General features: G+C 37.6%; 1 protein-coding gene across 1 annotated transcript in view; it reads right to left on the reverse strand.

Moving 5' to 3' along the window:
• Positions 1-1,207: 1,207 nt before the first annotated feature.
• The window catches only part of SLC7A11 (solute carrier family 7 member 11), a 91,770-nt gene continuing 78,006 nt past the window's right edge, over positions 1,208-14,971 (reverse strand). The window contains exon 12 of the mRNA XM_068543450.1: positions 1,208-8,642. Within this exon, the coding sequence (XP_068399551.1) occupies positions 8,575-8,642 (68 nt within the window). The 3' untranslated portion in view covers positions 1,208-8,574. The remainder of the gene's footprint in view (positions 8,643-14,971) is intronic.

Here is a 14,971-nt window from a genome sequence, read left to right on the forward strand (position 1 = left end):
AGTGCATCCCAGAAGATGAAGATGGTCAGGGCTCAGGTCCTGAACCAGCTTGGGGAAAGTTTTTGGAAAAAGTGACTTTTGAATCTCAAACTTGAATGTTGGGTAGAAGTATGCTATGCTGGGTATAGGAGATAGGAATGGTAGAAGAAAATATAATTCCTGTAGGAATCCGCAGTATGTCAAATGAAATGATGGCATATTTTCTTTGTTAGACTACTAAAAAGACATTTAATGTTGTGGCAGAGAACATGGAAGTGGTCACTTGTACCTGGAGAAAGAAACATGGCAGATTATGGAAAGCCCAGTATGCTATACAGAAGTATGGATTTTACCCACCCAGAAAAAAATATTAATAATTACTAGATGTGAAATCATAGAGGGTTTTTTTTAAACATGTACAAATCTTTTTTTTAATAAATTTATTTTATTTATTTATTTATTTTACTTACTTATTTTTGGCTGCATTGCATCTTCGTTGCTGCGTGGGTTTTCTTTAGTTGCGGAGAGTGGGGGCTGCTCTTCATTGCGGTGCGCGGGCTTCTCATTGCGGTGGCTTCTCTTGTTGCGGAGCACAGGCTCTAGGTGCGCGGGCTCAGTAGTTGTGGCTCACGGGCTCTAGAGCACAGGCTCAGTAGTTGTGGTGCACAGGCTTAGTTGCTCCGCGGCATGTGGGATCTTCCCGGACCAGGGCTCGAACCCGTGTCCCCTGCATTGGCAGGCAGATTCTTAACCACTGTGCCACCAGGGAAGTCTCCATAGAGGGTTTTTACCATATTTGTGTTTCAGAAAGAACATTCTGGGGAAACATGTGAAAGCTGAACTATAGAGAGACAAGAAATGAGACTTTTGTTAAGAGGCGGGAAATAAGAAGACCGAATTAGGACAGGTGAAAAGAGAAAAGAGAAGTTGCTAGATATTTCAGAGCAGAGGACAGATGGATGTAGGCCATGAGGAAGAAGAATGTCTACAGTGTTTGCTGAATCCGCCACCACTTTCAGTTTTTAGTATAGGAAATTGTTGTGAAGTGGGATACTCCAACAAATTCACATAATGAGTGACAGATAAATCCAATCATTAAAACCAAAGCCTTCAGTTTAATGGAACGGACACTGCTAAAAAAAAACACACAAAACAAACAAAAAACAACAACAAAAAACACAGCATGATTTTTACTAGGTAAACTATCAAATGTTTATTTAACTTCCATTTCAAATGTTTTCTACTAAAAATATGTACAAAAATATATATACAAAGGTTGAAGCAACTAGAAGCATGACAGGTATACATATACATAAATACAATTGAAATTAAATTCAATGCAACATTGAGTGACATCATATTGCACCAAAACCTATTCCATACAAAAACACATGCATCAAGAGTTTCCATCCGATGAAATCACACTTATTTCATAGTATCCTACCACTTACACAAATAGCCTGTAAACACCATCTGGCAGTGTGATTGCTGTACCAGAACTCTCCCCGGAGGGAAATCATTAAGCTGTAGAAAAATCCATTTTATTTCACATATCACATGCTGGTATAAGCATCAGTGTCACAGAACCCTAAGAAACAGCACAATCCACAGATGAAAGTCCCTTTGCACCATTTATATTTTCATAGTTAAATATCTTAGTACTTCTAATATGGTTGGAATGCAGATACAGAAAAGAAATTTTGCTCTTTAAGAATTTATCAATATAAGATATTGTGCAAAATTTGTATAAAATAGCACAATCCCATTTACTGAGTTTCATTATCACAATGCTAAGATGAAGAAACCCCACCACAGATGAGGACCATGTAGGATGTCGGGCCTCCCTCTCCCTCAGCTGAACTTCTTGTTCCTGTATTTTAGAGCACCAGCCCAAACGCACCTCGCCCTACTCACAATGAATGGTCCAAGGTCATGATGAACCCATTCCAGATCCAAGTTAATGGATATACCTGGTCTATAAATTACAATCTAAGCACAGATCAAAGAGACAGCTGCCAGCACAGCCCTTCAGTATAACCGGACTACTTTCCCACTGGGCTAAATTGATTGCGTTGGCGCATATTATTGATGCTTACCATAGGCTATGAAAAGCATTGAAATACGTTCGTATATAGTACCTAGTAATATGTTAATGAACATTACAATACATATGGATTTTTCTGCCCCTTGATAGTTGAAAAAGAAATTATTGCTACCAGGTCAAATTTTAACACAAAGCTCACTAAACCCATGTTAATAGAGTCAATACAGATATACAGACAATAAAACAACATGAAAGATTCATCATGAGATGAATTCTGAGTCAATAACTAAAAACCATCTCTACCAGTACATCACTACCATCTAATCTGCTCTATGATAAGTAAAAACCAAGCTCTTTGAAACCCAGAGTCAGATCTTTGTCAGAAAATTAGGACAAATTAAGTTCTCGAAGCATTCAGTACAAGAGGCCATTTGTCTTGCCTCTTTGTGACTTGCACTTATTATAAAACTGCAGGTAGTCAACATTTAGCATCAGTGAAAGAATTCTATCAATACATGTTTGTTCACCAGTTTGGCGTAAAGAGAAGACACTGCATTACATGGTAATAAGCAATTTTTGTTTGTTTTTTTAACAACACATCTGATGCTTATGTTCGCAAAGTTTCCCAAATGCTGAAAGGTACCACTGAAAATTCATTACTATTGTGCTGCAGTCCATCTACAAAAAGACAGAAATTTGGGGCAAATGTCTGTGTCCACAGTAAGCAAGAGTAAGGTGATATGCCACTCTCTGAACACAGATGGATACCGTCAAAAGATGAACCCTGTTTTCAAGATAATAAGTGTCAATAGTTACGTTCTAGATTTAAAGCAGTAGTAACAACATTCACAAGGAAAAACCATAAAGTAAAAAATTTCTCCAAAAAGAGGATCAAAATAATCCCAGACTTAAAAAAAAGAAAAAAAAAAAAAAAAAGAATCCCAGACTAGTTAAAATCTTTGCAGGGGTCTTGTGGTTTGTGTGCTAACCATAGTTATATATACTGTTTTTGCTTCCAGAGCAATTTAAAAGTGCTATGTGGTAGTGTCTGAAGTAATTAGCATACACAGTAGTTTAACGTAGATCATTTCTATTCTGTTATAAGCATACACTCATTTGAAACAATCTGTGTTTTACTTCTCCAAAGTATTTTTACTTTATATTCCATTAGTCAGTAAGCGAAAGTTTGGAATGAAGGAGAAATGCTAGGGAAAACAATAATTCAGACATGCTTTAAAATAAGACAGCTCAAACCTCGGAGCAGGGAACCACATTGCATCGCCTCCTGGTGCGCTATGAATGTGCTTCAGAGCATGCGCAGGAGAATGTTAATCAGTAGGAATAAGCGGGCTCTAACTTCACAATCCTCGTTTCAGTCAGGCCCATCACAACCCAACCAGTTATACAGCTGTAACATCCAAAGGCCTAATCTGTTTTCCCACAAGATGCTGTACAAAATACCCTGTTGCACAAAGTACTCAAAATACAGTCACTGCTGCAAAAGAGATTAACCGTGCATGTCTTTTTTTTTTTTTTTTTTCCTCTCCAGTTTTCAACATGGCCTTTAGAGGCTTCAACAAGAGGTAATAAGGATTCAGGAGGCAAGTCTTTCAACCAAGAAATTAATTCATTTGAAAGTCATACTTTTAAAAATAAAATCAGTAGTGTATATGTTGAGGGAAAAAAAGTATGCTCACTTTCAAAACAGTGCATCCATCTGTATGGCTCCTAGATACCTAATGCTCCACAGTTTCTTGAGAGATTATCTATAAAACTGTTAAGGCACTTATTGATACTATAAATGTACCCTTGATCCAAGTAGCCAAAATACACACATGTAACAGATAACTATTTGGAGATCGTAACCATCCTCCACTGATATTTTAAAGCCAACGGTAACAGAGAGAAGGGAGCAGGGACGCACAAGGGCATAACCGAAGTGGTAGTTTCAGGCTAAGAATATCAAGTAATTGTATAAAATTAAGACTCACTCCTGTCTTGAAAATATCATGTCAAAAAAATAAAACATAAAGGGAACCATTTGATTAACTCAGAGGAAACAGAGAACTGGTTCAAAAAGATCAAGTTATTATCCTGACGCGATCGTAGGGAAGGGCAATTATCTCACAACATACGGAAAACTGGTAAACTTTCTCTGAGACCATGACGTACACCTCTGTGAATTTGTATCAGACCTAAAAATAGACCAAGCATTTATTTTGAGACTCCAACTAATTTGAAAATGCGACACAAAGAAGGATTATCTCCCAAAATTGGCTATTAAAATATCTTTTTAAGTACAGTACTAATAATACCTAGAGGTTACACTTTCAGGTATTATATATATTGAGATAAATTAAAAATACTGTTTATGGGAAAATTAACCTAAAATACATTTATAGGTAATAATTCTTTTACCTATATATAAATAATGTAAACAGAAGCTGCCAAGATGACTCTATCTACTCTAATTTATATCCACCATGATCTTCTTGTCAGTCACACAATGCCATGCTTTAATTCCTGACTTTGAATGGTTACGAAAGTAAATGTAGCTCTGTAAACATTATCAGCACCAACATACAGTATATCACATAGGGTGAAATGAAACAAGGTTTTATTTAACTAAAATCAAATTTCTTGACTTCTCTGCATTCAAATTTCAAATCTCTACATATTTCTTTCCAAACTAAGAAAAGGAGCTACAATTAAAATCCCATTCATTATTTTTCTATCATTCAGAATTGACACATAAAATATGTCCAAAGCGAAAGTCTCTCCTTATATATCACATATAATATGTACTATGAGAAAGCCACTTAGTTATATAGAGATATTTCAATTAACTCACAACTTTATTACTTAAAAATATATCCTACAAATACCCCATGCCTATTTCTAATAGATAAAGTAATGGGAGTACATTGACCTTTCTCACAGGGACAGATGCAGATTTTTTTAGGGCCAGAAGTATATATAATTTTGCTAACCTTCTTCAAGAAACATAATACAAAATTCCTAATGCAAAATTAGGTACAGGACCTAGGAAAGGGCATGTCTAAGTAAGGGGCACTGAAGCTTACATTTCATTAGCTTTTAGGGGATTCACAAGGGCATAACCGAAGTCCCTGTGTACAGCAGACAGTTAATTTTTAATAGTTCTCTGATTATATTGCATAATAAGTTAGACCAAAATATCGTTCCCTCCAATCACATACTACCTTTCATTTCCTGCTACTCTGACCTTTAGTCTTCTATCTTTTCATAACCCACTCCTCAATTATAAGAAATCAGCTATAGGTCAAAGATGCTCCCTTTCTCAGTTAGCATTACATTCATCTCAAATAGAGATAATAAGTTTCCTGAAGACTGATTCAGTTCAACATAGAATTCTATTGAGTTATGTAATTATACTCATGTTAACCATCTGTTGATATATCAAACAGCAATTGGGGAAACAACTGTACCAGACACATAAAACAATGTAGAAACTTGTTTCAACTTGCATATCTTAGTGTTAGAGAAACTGCCATGAATTGGAAATGTAATTTAATAATCTGTCCTAATTTTGTGCCAGCAGAGGCAGGGGAGATACGGTATAAGCACGTACGCAAATGTGTGCATACAGACATCTAACGTTTATGTTTGGCACTGGAGTCAGCCATCTTTTCTAGGGCAAATCTTTAATCTCCTAAAGAAAGATAAGAAGAGGGTCTACTCCTAGCTGACCAAGACACCAGTTATAATAGTCAGTTTTCTTCATTCAATCTTAGAAAAATCTCAGAAAACTAGTCTAATATGTTTTAAAAGGGGTCAAAAACGTTTACTGAAATATTCATAATTGTGTAAGGAGAATCATTCCATTTCTCCTAGCAAATTGTTTTAGCTTTGGACGTCTTTACTAGATCTACTAAATTCATATTTAAATACTTGAGAATCTATGTACCAAAAGAGCAGAACATTTGAAAATAGTATATTAGCCATCGTAAACTATATTGGCTACTTTGACCTTTTTGTGTTATAATAAACTGATAAAATGTATTTAAACATTTGAATATGCACACTGGTACAAATGTATCACATCTAATAGTTCGATATATGAGAAAAATATATATGAGAAAAAATTTTCCTAAATATATGAGAAAAAATTACTTAGCATAAAAATATATATACATATAAAAGTGTTTAGGAGAGTTTTCAAACTAGAATCTGCTTGACATAATATCATTCCAAATAAATGTTACAACTATTGAATGGATGATTACAGAAGCCCTGTATCTTGTCATGATGTATCCTAAGGATAAGTAGAAATACAACTTAATCATCATCGCTTTAAAAAAAAAAAAATTACTGACTGACTTTCCATCTGGTTAAAATGGTATTACAATGGCATTAGAAATTTAACAATGCAAAAATCATTTTTTAAAATGATGAAAATAACAATGAATATGTAATCTAGTTAGCTTGTATAATGACATATTTAAAGAGAAATTAGAACCAAAACTAAAATAACTAAAATGAGGAGACCTATCTTCCACTTTTGATATAAGCACATTAACCTCAGGAATAATCAGTAACTATACAAACTTCTCCATGAAACTTTACCATTTTTTTTTTTTCATTAGGGGAAAAAAACAATTCCAGGAGAGTTTGCTGGTTTAGATTACATGGGCCTAGACTGTAAAAAAGAGTATAAAGGAAATCTGTTTTCACCTATAGCAACAATTTAGTGGGGACAGATGTAGACAAATGGATATAAGATGTACAGACTACAGATCAAATTCTGAAAATCCATGGTAAGAGAAAAAGGAAGGAATTTTTATAAATTCACTTAAAGACCCAGACACTACGTTTGGCTCAAAAAATTTCAGTCTCAGATATATATTAAATTGAAATTTAATTAACTGAATTAAATTTTGAAATTGAAATTAATGAATTGAAAATTAATTAATTGAAATTGACTCAAATTATCATCATTTCTACTTTGATCAACTGTCTATGAACTCTATATTTCTGCTCTTAATGATTTTAATCAGTGTAATTCTTCCAAAAATTCTTCTTTTCAAATGGACAAAAATTACAGAATGAAAAAATTCTGGCCATGACTATTTACTCTGAGACTTAAGTAAATAATGGTTAACAAATTTCATCATTATATTATTCTTTGAAAATTCCACAGTATTTTCTAAACCCAGCATAGTAATACCTGTCTGAATATATACATTTCATGTACAGTTTCTTTCAGTGAATTTGTTATCAGTTATCTCTTTTACTTTGTCAGGAAATTACTGATAAAGCCTAGAGAGAGAAATGGAAACATTCTTAGAAACATGAGTTGTAAATCTTATTTAGCAGTGATATTTCTTCCTTAATTTTTATGTAAATATATGTCTTTTCCTAATTGATCTGGACAGTTCTGTCCAAAGAGATATTTTAACAATATAAAATGTATAAAGAAAACGTAAAACTGTCAAAATTCATCACCATGTAAAAACAGCTATGAGATTTTAAAAAAATGTTCAGAAACACTAACAATGTATGTAGAACTATAGAGTTGGGCATAATATTTTGGGCATTTTCTTTCTTGGTGATTTCCGTCTTCTGTTGATATTGTAACTTGAAGATTTAAAAATGCACATATTTAGATGTATTTATCAAAGAGTAAATTATTAGTGAAACACATGATCATGCTTAAGAGGATTTAATACCAAACTGACTATTGCTTTGCTCTAAGAAAGGCGTTACACCCTTTCCTGATCAATTAGGCTGCCATGAAAACAAATGGCACGTAACTACGGAGCTTCCTGATAATGAGTGAAAAAAATCCTAACATAATAAATTCTCAACCATTTTTTTTACTTAAACATAACTCCTGGATTTGCCTCATAAACAATAGCCCCTAGAAACTCTTCTTTAATGTATTCATCAAAATTAGGCATACCCCTAATTTTTTTTTCTTTTTCAAAATGCTCTGGGTATAATCCATTAAAACATGAATGATATCTAAGTTGATATCTGTGGGAAGCAATGCAATGCCAATGTAAAATAAATTTCTTTCTTTCCTCTGTCCATAATGATGACATACACTTTTTTTTCCCCCAGAAGGGTAGAAAACAATTTTCACAGTACAGTTATCTATAGTATATAAAAATTGTTTTTACAAAACCCATATTAAAGAAAACATCTCAGTTTTCAGTCTGAAGGTTCTTAGCCATAAGATATGTTATAGAAAAAGACCACTAAAGTAATTCCCGTTCTGTAGTCTTTTCCCCTAACCTCAACAGGTAGGTATCAGGGACTCAATGATCATGTGAACTTACGGTATAATTGTGTATCAGCGTTCTACAACTACATGGAGTAGTAACTAAATTTCTTAGAAACCAGTTTGAATACACTGGAAGACTAAACAGAAATAACCGATTCCTTTAGTCCATCTCCAAAGTTGCAATCCTCTGGATTTTTATAAAAGGAGTTAAGATCCATTTTTTGTTTCAGCCCTTTGGGCAGAAACAAAGCCAAGGATAGATTGCCAAGACTTCAAATGCATTAATTTATAATTTATGACAATCTTCTTCTGGTACAACTTCCAGTATTATTTGTAATGTTCTGGTTGTAATGTCTACAAAGAAATAAAGAAGAGAAATTTAAAATGCACAGAAATCAGAAATGCATAAAAACAGCAAAATGCAAATTCTTTGGGATTGAATATTGAAAACTCACAACCGCCTATCTCATAGAGCACTTTCAAGAATTATTTATTTCATTAGAATCCTATCATGCTCAATTAATTTCTTAGTCACCTCTGTAACTTCCCATGATGGCTTCTCAGCAAGAATACATTAATACCGGGGCTTCCCTGGTGGCGCAGTGGTTAAGAATCCGCCTGCCAACGCAGGGGACACGGGTTTGAGCCCTGGTCCGGGAAGATCCCACATGCTGCGAAGCAACTAAGCCTGTGCACCACAACTACTGAGCCTGCCCTCTAGAGCCCGTGAGCCACAACTACTGAGCCCACGTACTGCAACTACTAAAGCCTGCGTGCCTAGAGCCCGCGCTCCGCAACAAGAGAAGCCACAGCAATGAGAAGCCCGCGCACCGCAATGAAGGGTAGCCCCCACTCGCCACAACTAGAGAAAGCCTGAGTGCAACAACGAAGACCCAATACAGCCAAAAATAAAAATAAATAAATAAATAAAATTTATTAAAAAAAAAATAATACATTAATATTTTGCGTTCAAATAAGGACTTTTATTCCTGAACCAGGAGGCTGAAAATATTTTGAGACAATAGGACCAAGATATAAATAAATGTTCAAAAATACACTTCATATTGAGTCTAAAATTGGTTTGTTGTTTTTGCACCTATGAGAGTACATCCAACTCCTCAGCAAAATCAGAAGAATCAGAATATAATTTCCAGTCTCAAACTTGTAGTGTATTATTGAGCAAAACATTTTATCTCCTAGGGCCTCACTTGTCTCCTCTATAGAATGGGGGACATGGGAGTGATGTCAGCAGGACGGAGGGCCGGGAGGTCTCCCACCCCCCCCAAAACAAGCAAACAAAAAAGAAAACCAAGAACAATAAACAGTTACAAATGGAAGAAAACAGCTCAGGGAAAGCTCTAGACAACGAAGAAGCAGCAGCAAAAAAGCTGGCAGAGCTCAAACATCAAGGATGGCCACATACAAAAGCAAAGGAAGCATTTTGCCCCCATCACGCCATCCCCCAGTCGGGAGCTGCTGGGCACCAGGAGGAATCGTCTCAGGAAGGTCACCACGTGGGGAGGAGAGCAGAAGGGCCACAGCAAGCCTCGCCACTGTGGATGTCTGCAGCTTTTGGTGCAAGAGTCTCTCGGTCTTCAATGATGTTGACCCTGGCTGATGGAGCAGCCTGTAGTGCCCCCTCTTCTGGATCTACTCCCAGAGGCTGGAGACGTTGCTGAGGTGAGACCTGCCCTCAGGGGTCCCAGCTGTTGCTGTGCCCCACTCTCACACACTGGGTACCACAGCACATCTCCATATAGGACACCAGAGCGGCCATTGCTCTTTGCCCACCCCAGCCCCAGGTTGGGGCCTTGCTCCACCATTACCAAGGCAATCGCCCTGACCTGAGCCGTGCCTCCTGGGTCCCAAGTCATGCTTTGGCTGCCCGAATTGGCTGTTGCCCTGGGCCTCACCCCCCTGCCCCATCCCAGGTCAAGACTCTGAACTGTCATTGCTGAGATGAGTTCTTACTGCCTCCCAGGTTCCAGGTTCTGGCTCTGACTCATCATTGCTAAGGGCAATGCCACTATCCTGAGTCTCACCCCCATGGCAGGTCTGGTCAAGGCTGAGACCCTTCATTGCTGGGGCTGGGCTGCCTCTACCCTGAGCTCCACCTCTATCCCAGATTGAGGCTCTTGAACCATCTTTGCCAGGGGTGCTACCACTGCCCTGAGCCCCGCCTCTCAGATTTCAGGTCAGGACTCTGACCCATGGAGGCTGGGACCAGGCTACCACTGCCCTGAACTTCACCCCCCATCCCAGGTTGCGGCTCTGAACTGTCATTGCCAGGGCCTTGCTGCCACTACCCTGTACCCAGTTCCCTGAGTCCCAACACACAGCTTTAACAAACAACTACCGGAGTTGTACTATTGCTATCCTGGGAGCGCTCCCAGCAGGCGGGGGGAGGGGTGGGGGCAGAGGTCAGTCTTTGACCTACCATTCCCAGGCTGTGCTACTACTGCACTCTGCCTTTTCTGCCCAAGCCACCACTGCACCTTGTCACCCCAGGGCCCTCGTCACTGCCGTATTCCCTCTCACCAGCACAAGTCACAGTAGTGAGCCCTTGAGACCCAAGTACCAGTTCCACAGGGTATCTGCACATGTCCATGCCCTAGACACCTGTGTCACAGCCACAGCAAGTGTGCCTATGCTCCAGGACCCTGGCACTGTGGTAGCTCCATGTGTGCCTGGTCCCCGGACCTCAGTTCCAATCCTGCTCTGAGAACTCTGAGTGTCAGCACATCAGACCAGGCACCAAGAGGGGTCTCCTCAACTAGAGGCTTCTCCCAAGAGCAAAAAAGTAGAGGAGAGCAGGAAGATGTCAGCAGCCTTAGCCTCTGAAGATACCAATAGCCCTACCTGCCACCTATAGGTCCTCTGCAGCCTTAGCCATATAAGAACCCCACAGCCTGGCCAATTTCAGCCTCAGCCAGTGGAGTGGCATGGAGACTACATCACTGTGCCTTCTCGGGAACCAAAGACACTGCATCTCGGTCAGCAGGAGCTCTAACAGCCACCTCCAGGGGAAAGTCTTTCCCTACTGAAGCCAGTCTGAAAAGACCGGAAGAGGTGACTTCATCCTCAAATGCACAGATATCAACACAAACCCATCAGACACATGAAAAAGCAAGGAAACATGACACCACCAAAGGAATGCAATACTACTCCATTAACTGCCCCTAAGGAAATAAACATCTGTGACTGATCTGAAAAAGAATTCAAAACAATGATTTGAAGGAAGCTGAGTGATATGTGAGAGAACACAGACAGATCAATGGACTCTGGAATAGTATATGAACAAAATGAGAAATTCAAAAAAGAAATAGAACTCATTAAAAAAAAAATCAGAAATTTTGGAGAAGAATACAATGAATGAAATGAAAAATGTAATAGCTTTGACAAGTAGGCTCAATCAGGCAAAAGAAAGAATCTTGGAGCTTCAAGACAGACCTCTTGATATTATCCACTCAGAGGAGAATAAAGAAACTAGAATAAAAAAGAAGAAAGGCTGCATGAACTGTGGAACATGATCAAAAGACAAATTATCCATATTATGGGAGTCCCAGAAGGAGAAGAGAAGGAGAAAGATACATAAAACTTATTTAAAAATATAATGGCTGAAAACTTTCAAATCTGGGGAGAGATACAGCCATCAAGTTACAAGAAGCTCAAAGATCCCCAAACAGATTCAACCCAAAGAGGTCTTCACTGAGACACATTATAATCAAGCTCTCAAAAATCAAAGACAAAAAGGGAATCTTGAAAGCAGCAAGAGAGAAAAGAATCATCACATATGAGGGAATCTTGATAAGGCTATCAGCAAATGTCTCAGCAGAAATCTTACAGACCAGGAGAGAATGGGATGATATATTCAAAACACTCAAAGAAAAAAAAACTACCACCAAGAATACTTCACCCAGAAAAGCTGTCATATAGAAATGAAGGAGAGAAAGACTTTCCCAGGTCGACAAAAGCTAAAGGAATTTGTAATCATTAGACCTGCCCTACAAGAAATGCTAAATGGAGTTCTTTAAGCTGAAACAAAAATATGCTAATTAGTAGCATGAAAATATATGAAAGTATGAAGAAGAGGGAACACTTCCAAACTCATTTTATGAGGCCAGCATTACGCTGATACTAAGTCCAGACAAAGACACTATAAGAAAAGAATATTACTGACCAATACCCCTGAGGAATACAGATGCAAAAATTCTCAACAAAATTTTAGGGACCCACATTCAACAACACATTAAACGGATCATTCACCATGATCAAGTGGGTTTTATCTCTGGAATGCAAGGATGCATTCAACATAGTACTAAGCCAGAGCAATTAGGCAGAAAAATAAATAAAAGGTACCCATATCAAAAAGGAAGAAGTAAAATGATCTCTGTTCACAGACGACATGATCTTATATAGAAAATCCCAAAGACCCCTAAAAAACTGTTAAAAATAATAAATAAATTCAGTAAAATTGCAGGATACAAAACTGACACGCAAAATCAGTTGTATTACTATACATTAACAATGAATTATCTGAAAAAGAAATTAGAAAGCAATCTCATTGACAATAGCATCAAAAAAATTAAAATACCTAGGAATAAATTTAACCAAGGAGGTGAAAGACCTGTATACTAAAAACTATAAGACTTTAAGGAAAGAAACTGAAGAAGACATAAACCAATGGAAGGATACCCCATGTTCCTAGACTGAAAGAAGTAATATTGTGAAAATGTTCATATGACCCAAAGTGATCTACAGATTCAATGCAATCCTGATCACAATTCCACTGACATTTTTCACAGAAATAGAAAAAAACTATCCTAAAATTTATTTAGAGCCACAAAGTAATCCTAAGAGAGAAGGACAGAGCTGGAGGCACTATAATACCTGATTTCAAGCTATATTATAAAGTTATAGCGATCAAAACATTATGGGGACTTCCCTGGTGGTCCAGTGGTAAAGAATCCACCTTACGATGCAGGGTACGCGGGTTCGATCCCTGGTCAGGGAACTAAGATCCCACATGCAGTGGGGCAACTAAGCCCACGCACCCCCAACTACTGAGCTCGCGCACCTCAAGGAGAGAGCCCGAGTGCTGCAAACTACAGAGCCCACGCGCTCTGAAGTCTGCGTGCCACAACTAGAGAAGAGAAAACCCGTACGCCACAACTAGAGAGAAGCCTGTGCACAACAGTGAAGAGCCTGCGTGCCGCAACTAATACCCGATGCAGCCAAAAATAAATAAATAAATAATAAATAAATCTTAAAAAAAAAAAACCAGTATGGTATTATCATAAAAACAGGCACATAGATCAGTGGAACAGAATGGAGAGCACAGAGGTAAATCCCACATATATAGTCAACTAATTTTTGACAAGGGTGCCAAGAACACACCATAGAGAAATGACAGTTTCTTCAATAAATGGTATTTGGGACGACTAGATATCCATCTGCAAAAGAATGAAACTGAACCCCTACCTCATGCCAATCACAAAAATTAACTTGAAATGGATCAAAGATTTAAATGTAAGATCTGAAACTATAAAACTCCTAGAAGAAAACATAGGGGAAAAGATCCTTGATATTGGTCTAGGCAATGATTTCTTGGATAAGCCACCAAAAGCACAGGCAACAGAAACTAAAATAAATAAGTGTAATTGCATTAAACTAAAGAGCTTCTGCACAGCAAAGGTGACAATCAATAAACTGAAAAGACAACCTACAGAATGGGAGAAAACATTTGCAAACTATACATCTGATAAGGGACTACTCTCCAAAATATAAAAAGAACTCACACTCAATAGCAAAAAAGAAAATAATCTAATTAAAAAATTGGCAAAGGACCTGAATAGATATTTTTCCAAAGAAGGTATACAAATGGCCAAGAGGTATATGCAGAGGTGTTCAACATCACTAATCATCATGGAAATGAACATCAAAATCACGATATCACCTTCACCTTAGCAAAAGGATGGCTTTTATAAAAAAGACAAGCGATAACAAATGGTGAGGATGTGGAGGAAAAGGAACCCTTATACACTTTTAACGGGAATGTAAATCAGTATAGCCAGTGTGCAAAACAGTATGGCGGTTCCTCAAAAAATTGAAAATTGAACTACGGTATGATCCAGCAATTCCGCTCCTGCGTATGTACTCAAAGGAATTCAAACCAGTATCTCAAAGGGATGTCTGTACACCCATGTTCACTGCAGCATTATTCACAGTAGCCAAGATAAGGAAATAACTTGTGTCCATCAACAGATGAATGGATAGAGAAGATGTGGTATATATATCACATCTGGAATATTATTCAGCCATAAGAAAAAAGGAAATCCTGCATTTGCAACAACATGGGTGGACTTGGAAGACATATGCTAGGTGACATAAGTCAGACAGATAAAGGCAATACTGTATGATATCACGTATATGTGGAATCTAAAAAAACTGAACTTGTGAAAGCAGAGAGTGCTTACCATGGGCTGGAGGGTGGGGAAATTAAAGAGATGTTGTTTAAGGGTACAAACGTACAACTAGTAAATATATAAGTTCTGGAGATTATAGTCAACAATACTGCATTATAAAAGTTGCTAAGAGACTAAATCTTAACTGTTCTCAACAACAACAAACGATAAAGATGTTTACCATGATAAAGACATTGTAAAGGTGCTAGCTAATGCTAC

The sequence above is a fragment of the Eschrichtius robustus genome, chromosome 4 (genome assembly GCF_028021215.1).
Source record: "Eschrichtius robustus isolate mEscRob2 chromosome 4, mEscRob2.pri, whole genome shotgun sequence".
Classification (NCBI taxonomy): Eukaryota; Metazoa; Chordata; class Mammalia; order Artiodactyla; family Eschrichtiidae; genus Eschrichtius; species Eschrichtius robustus.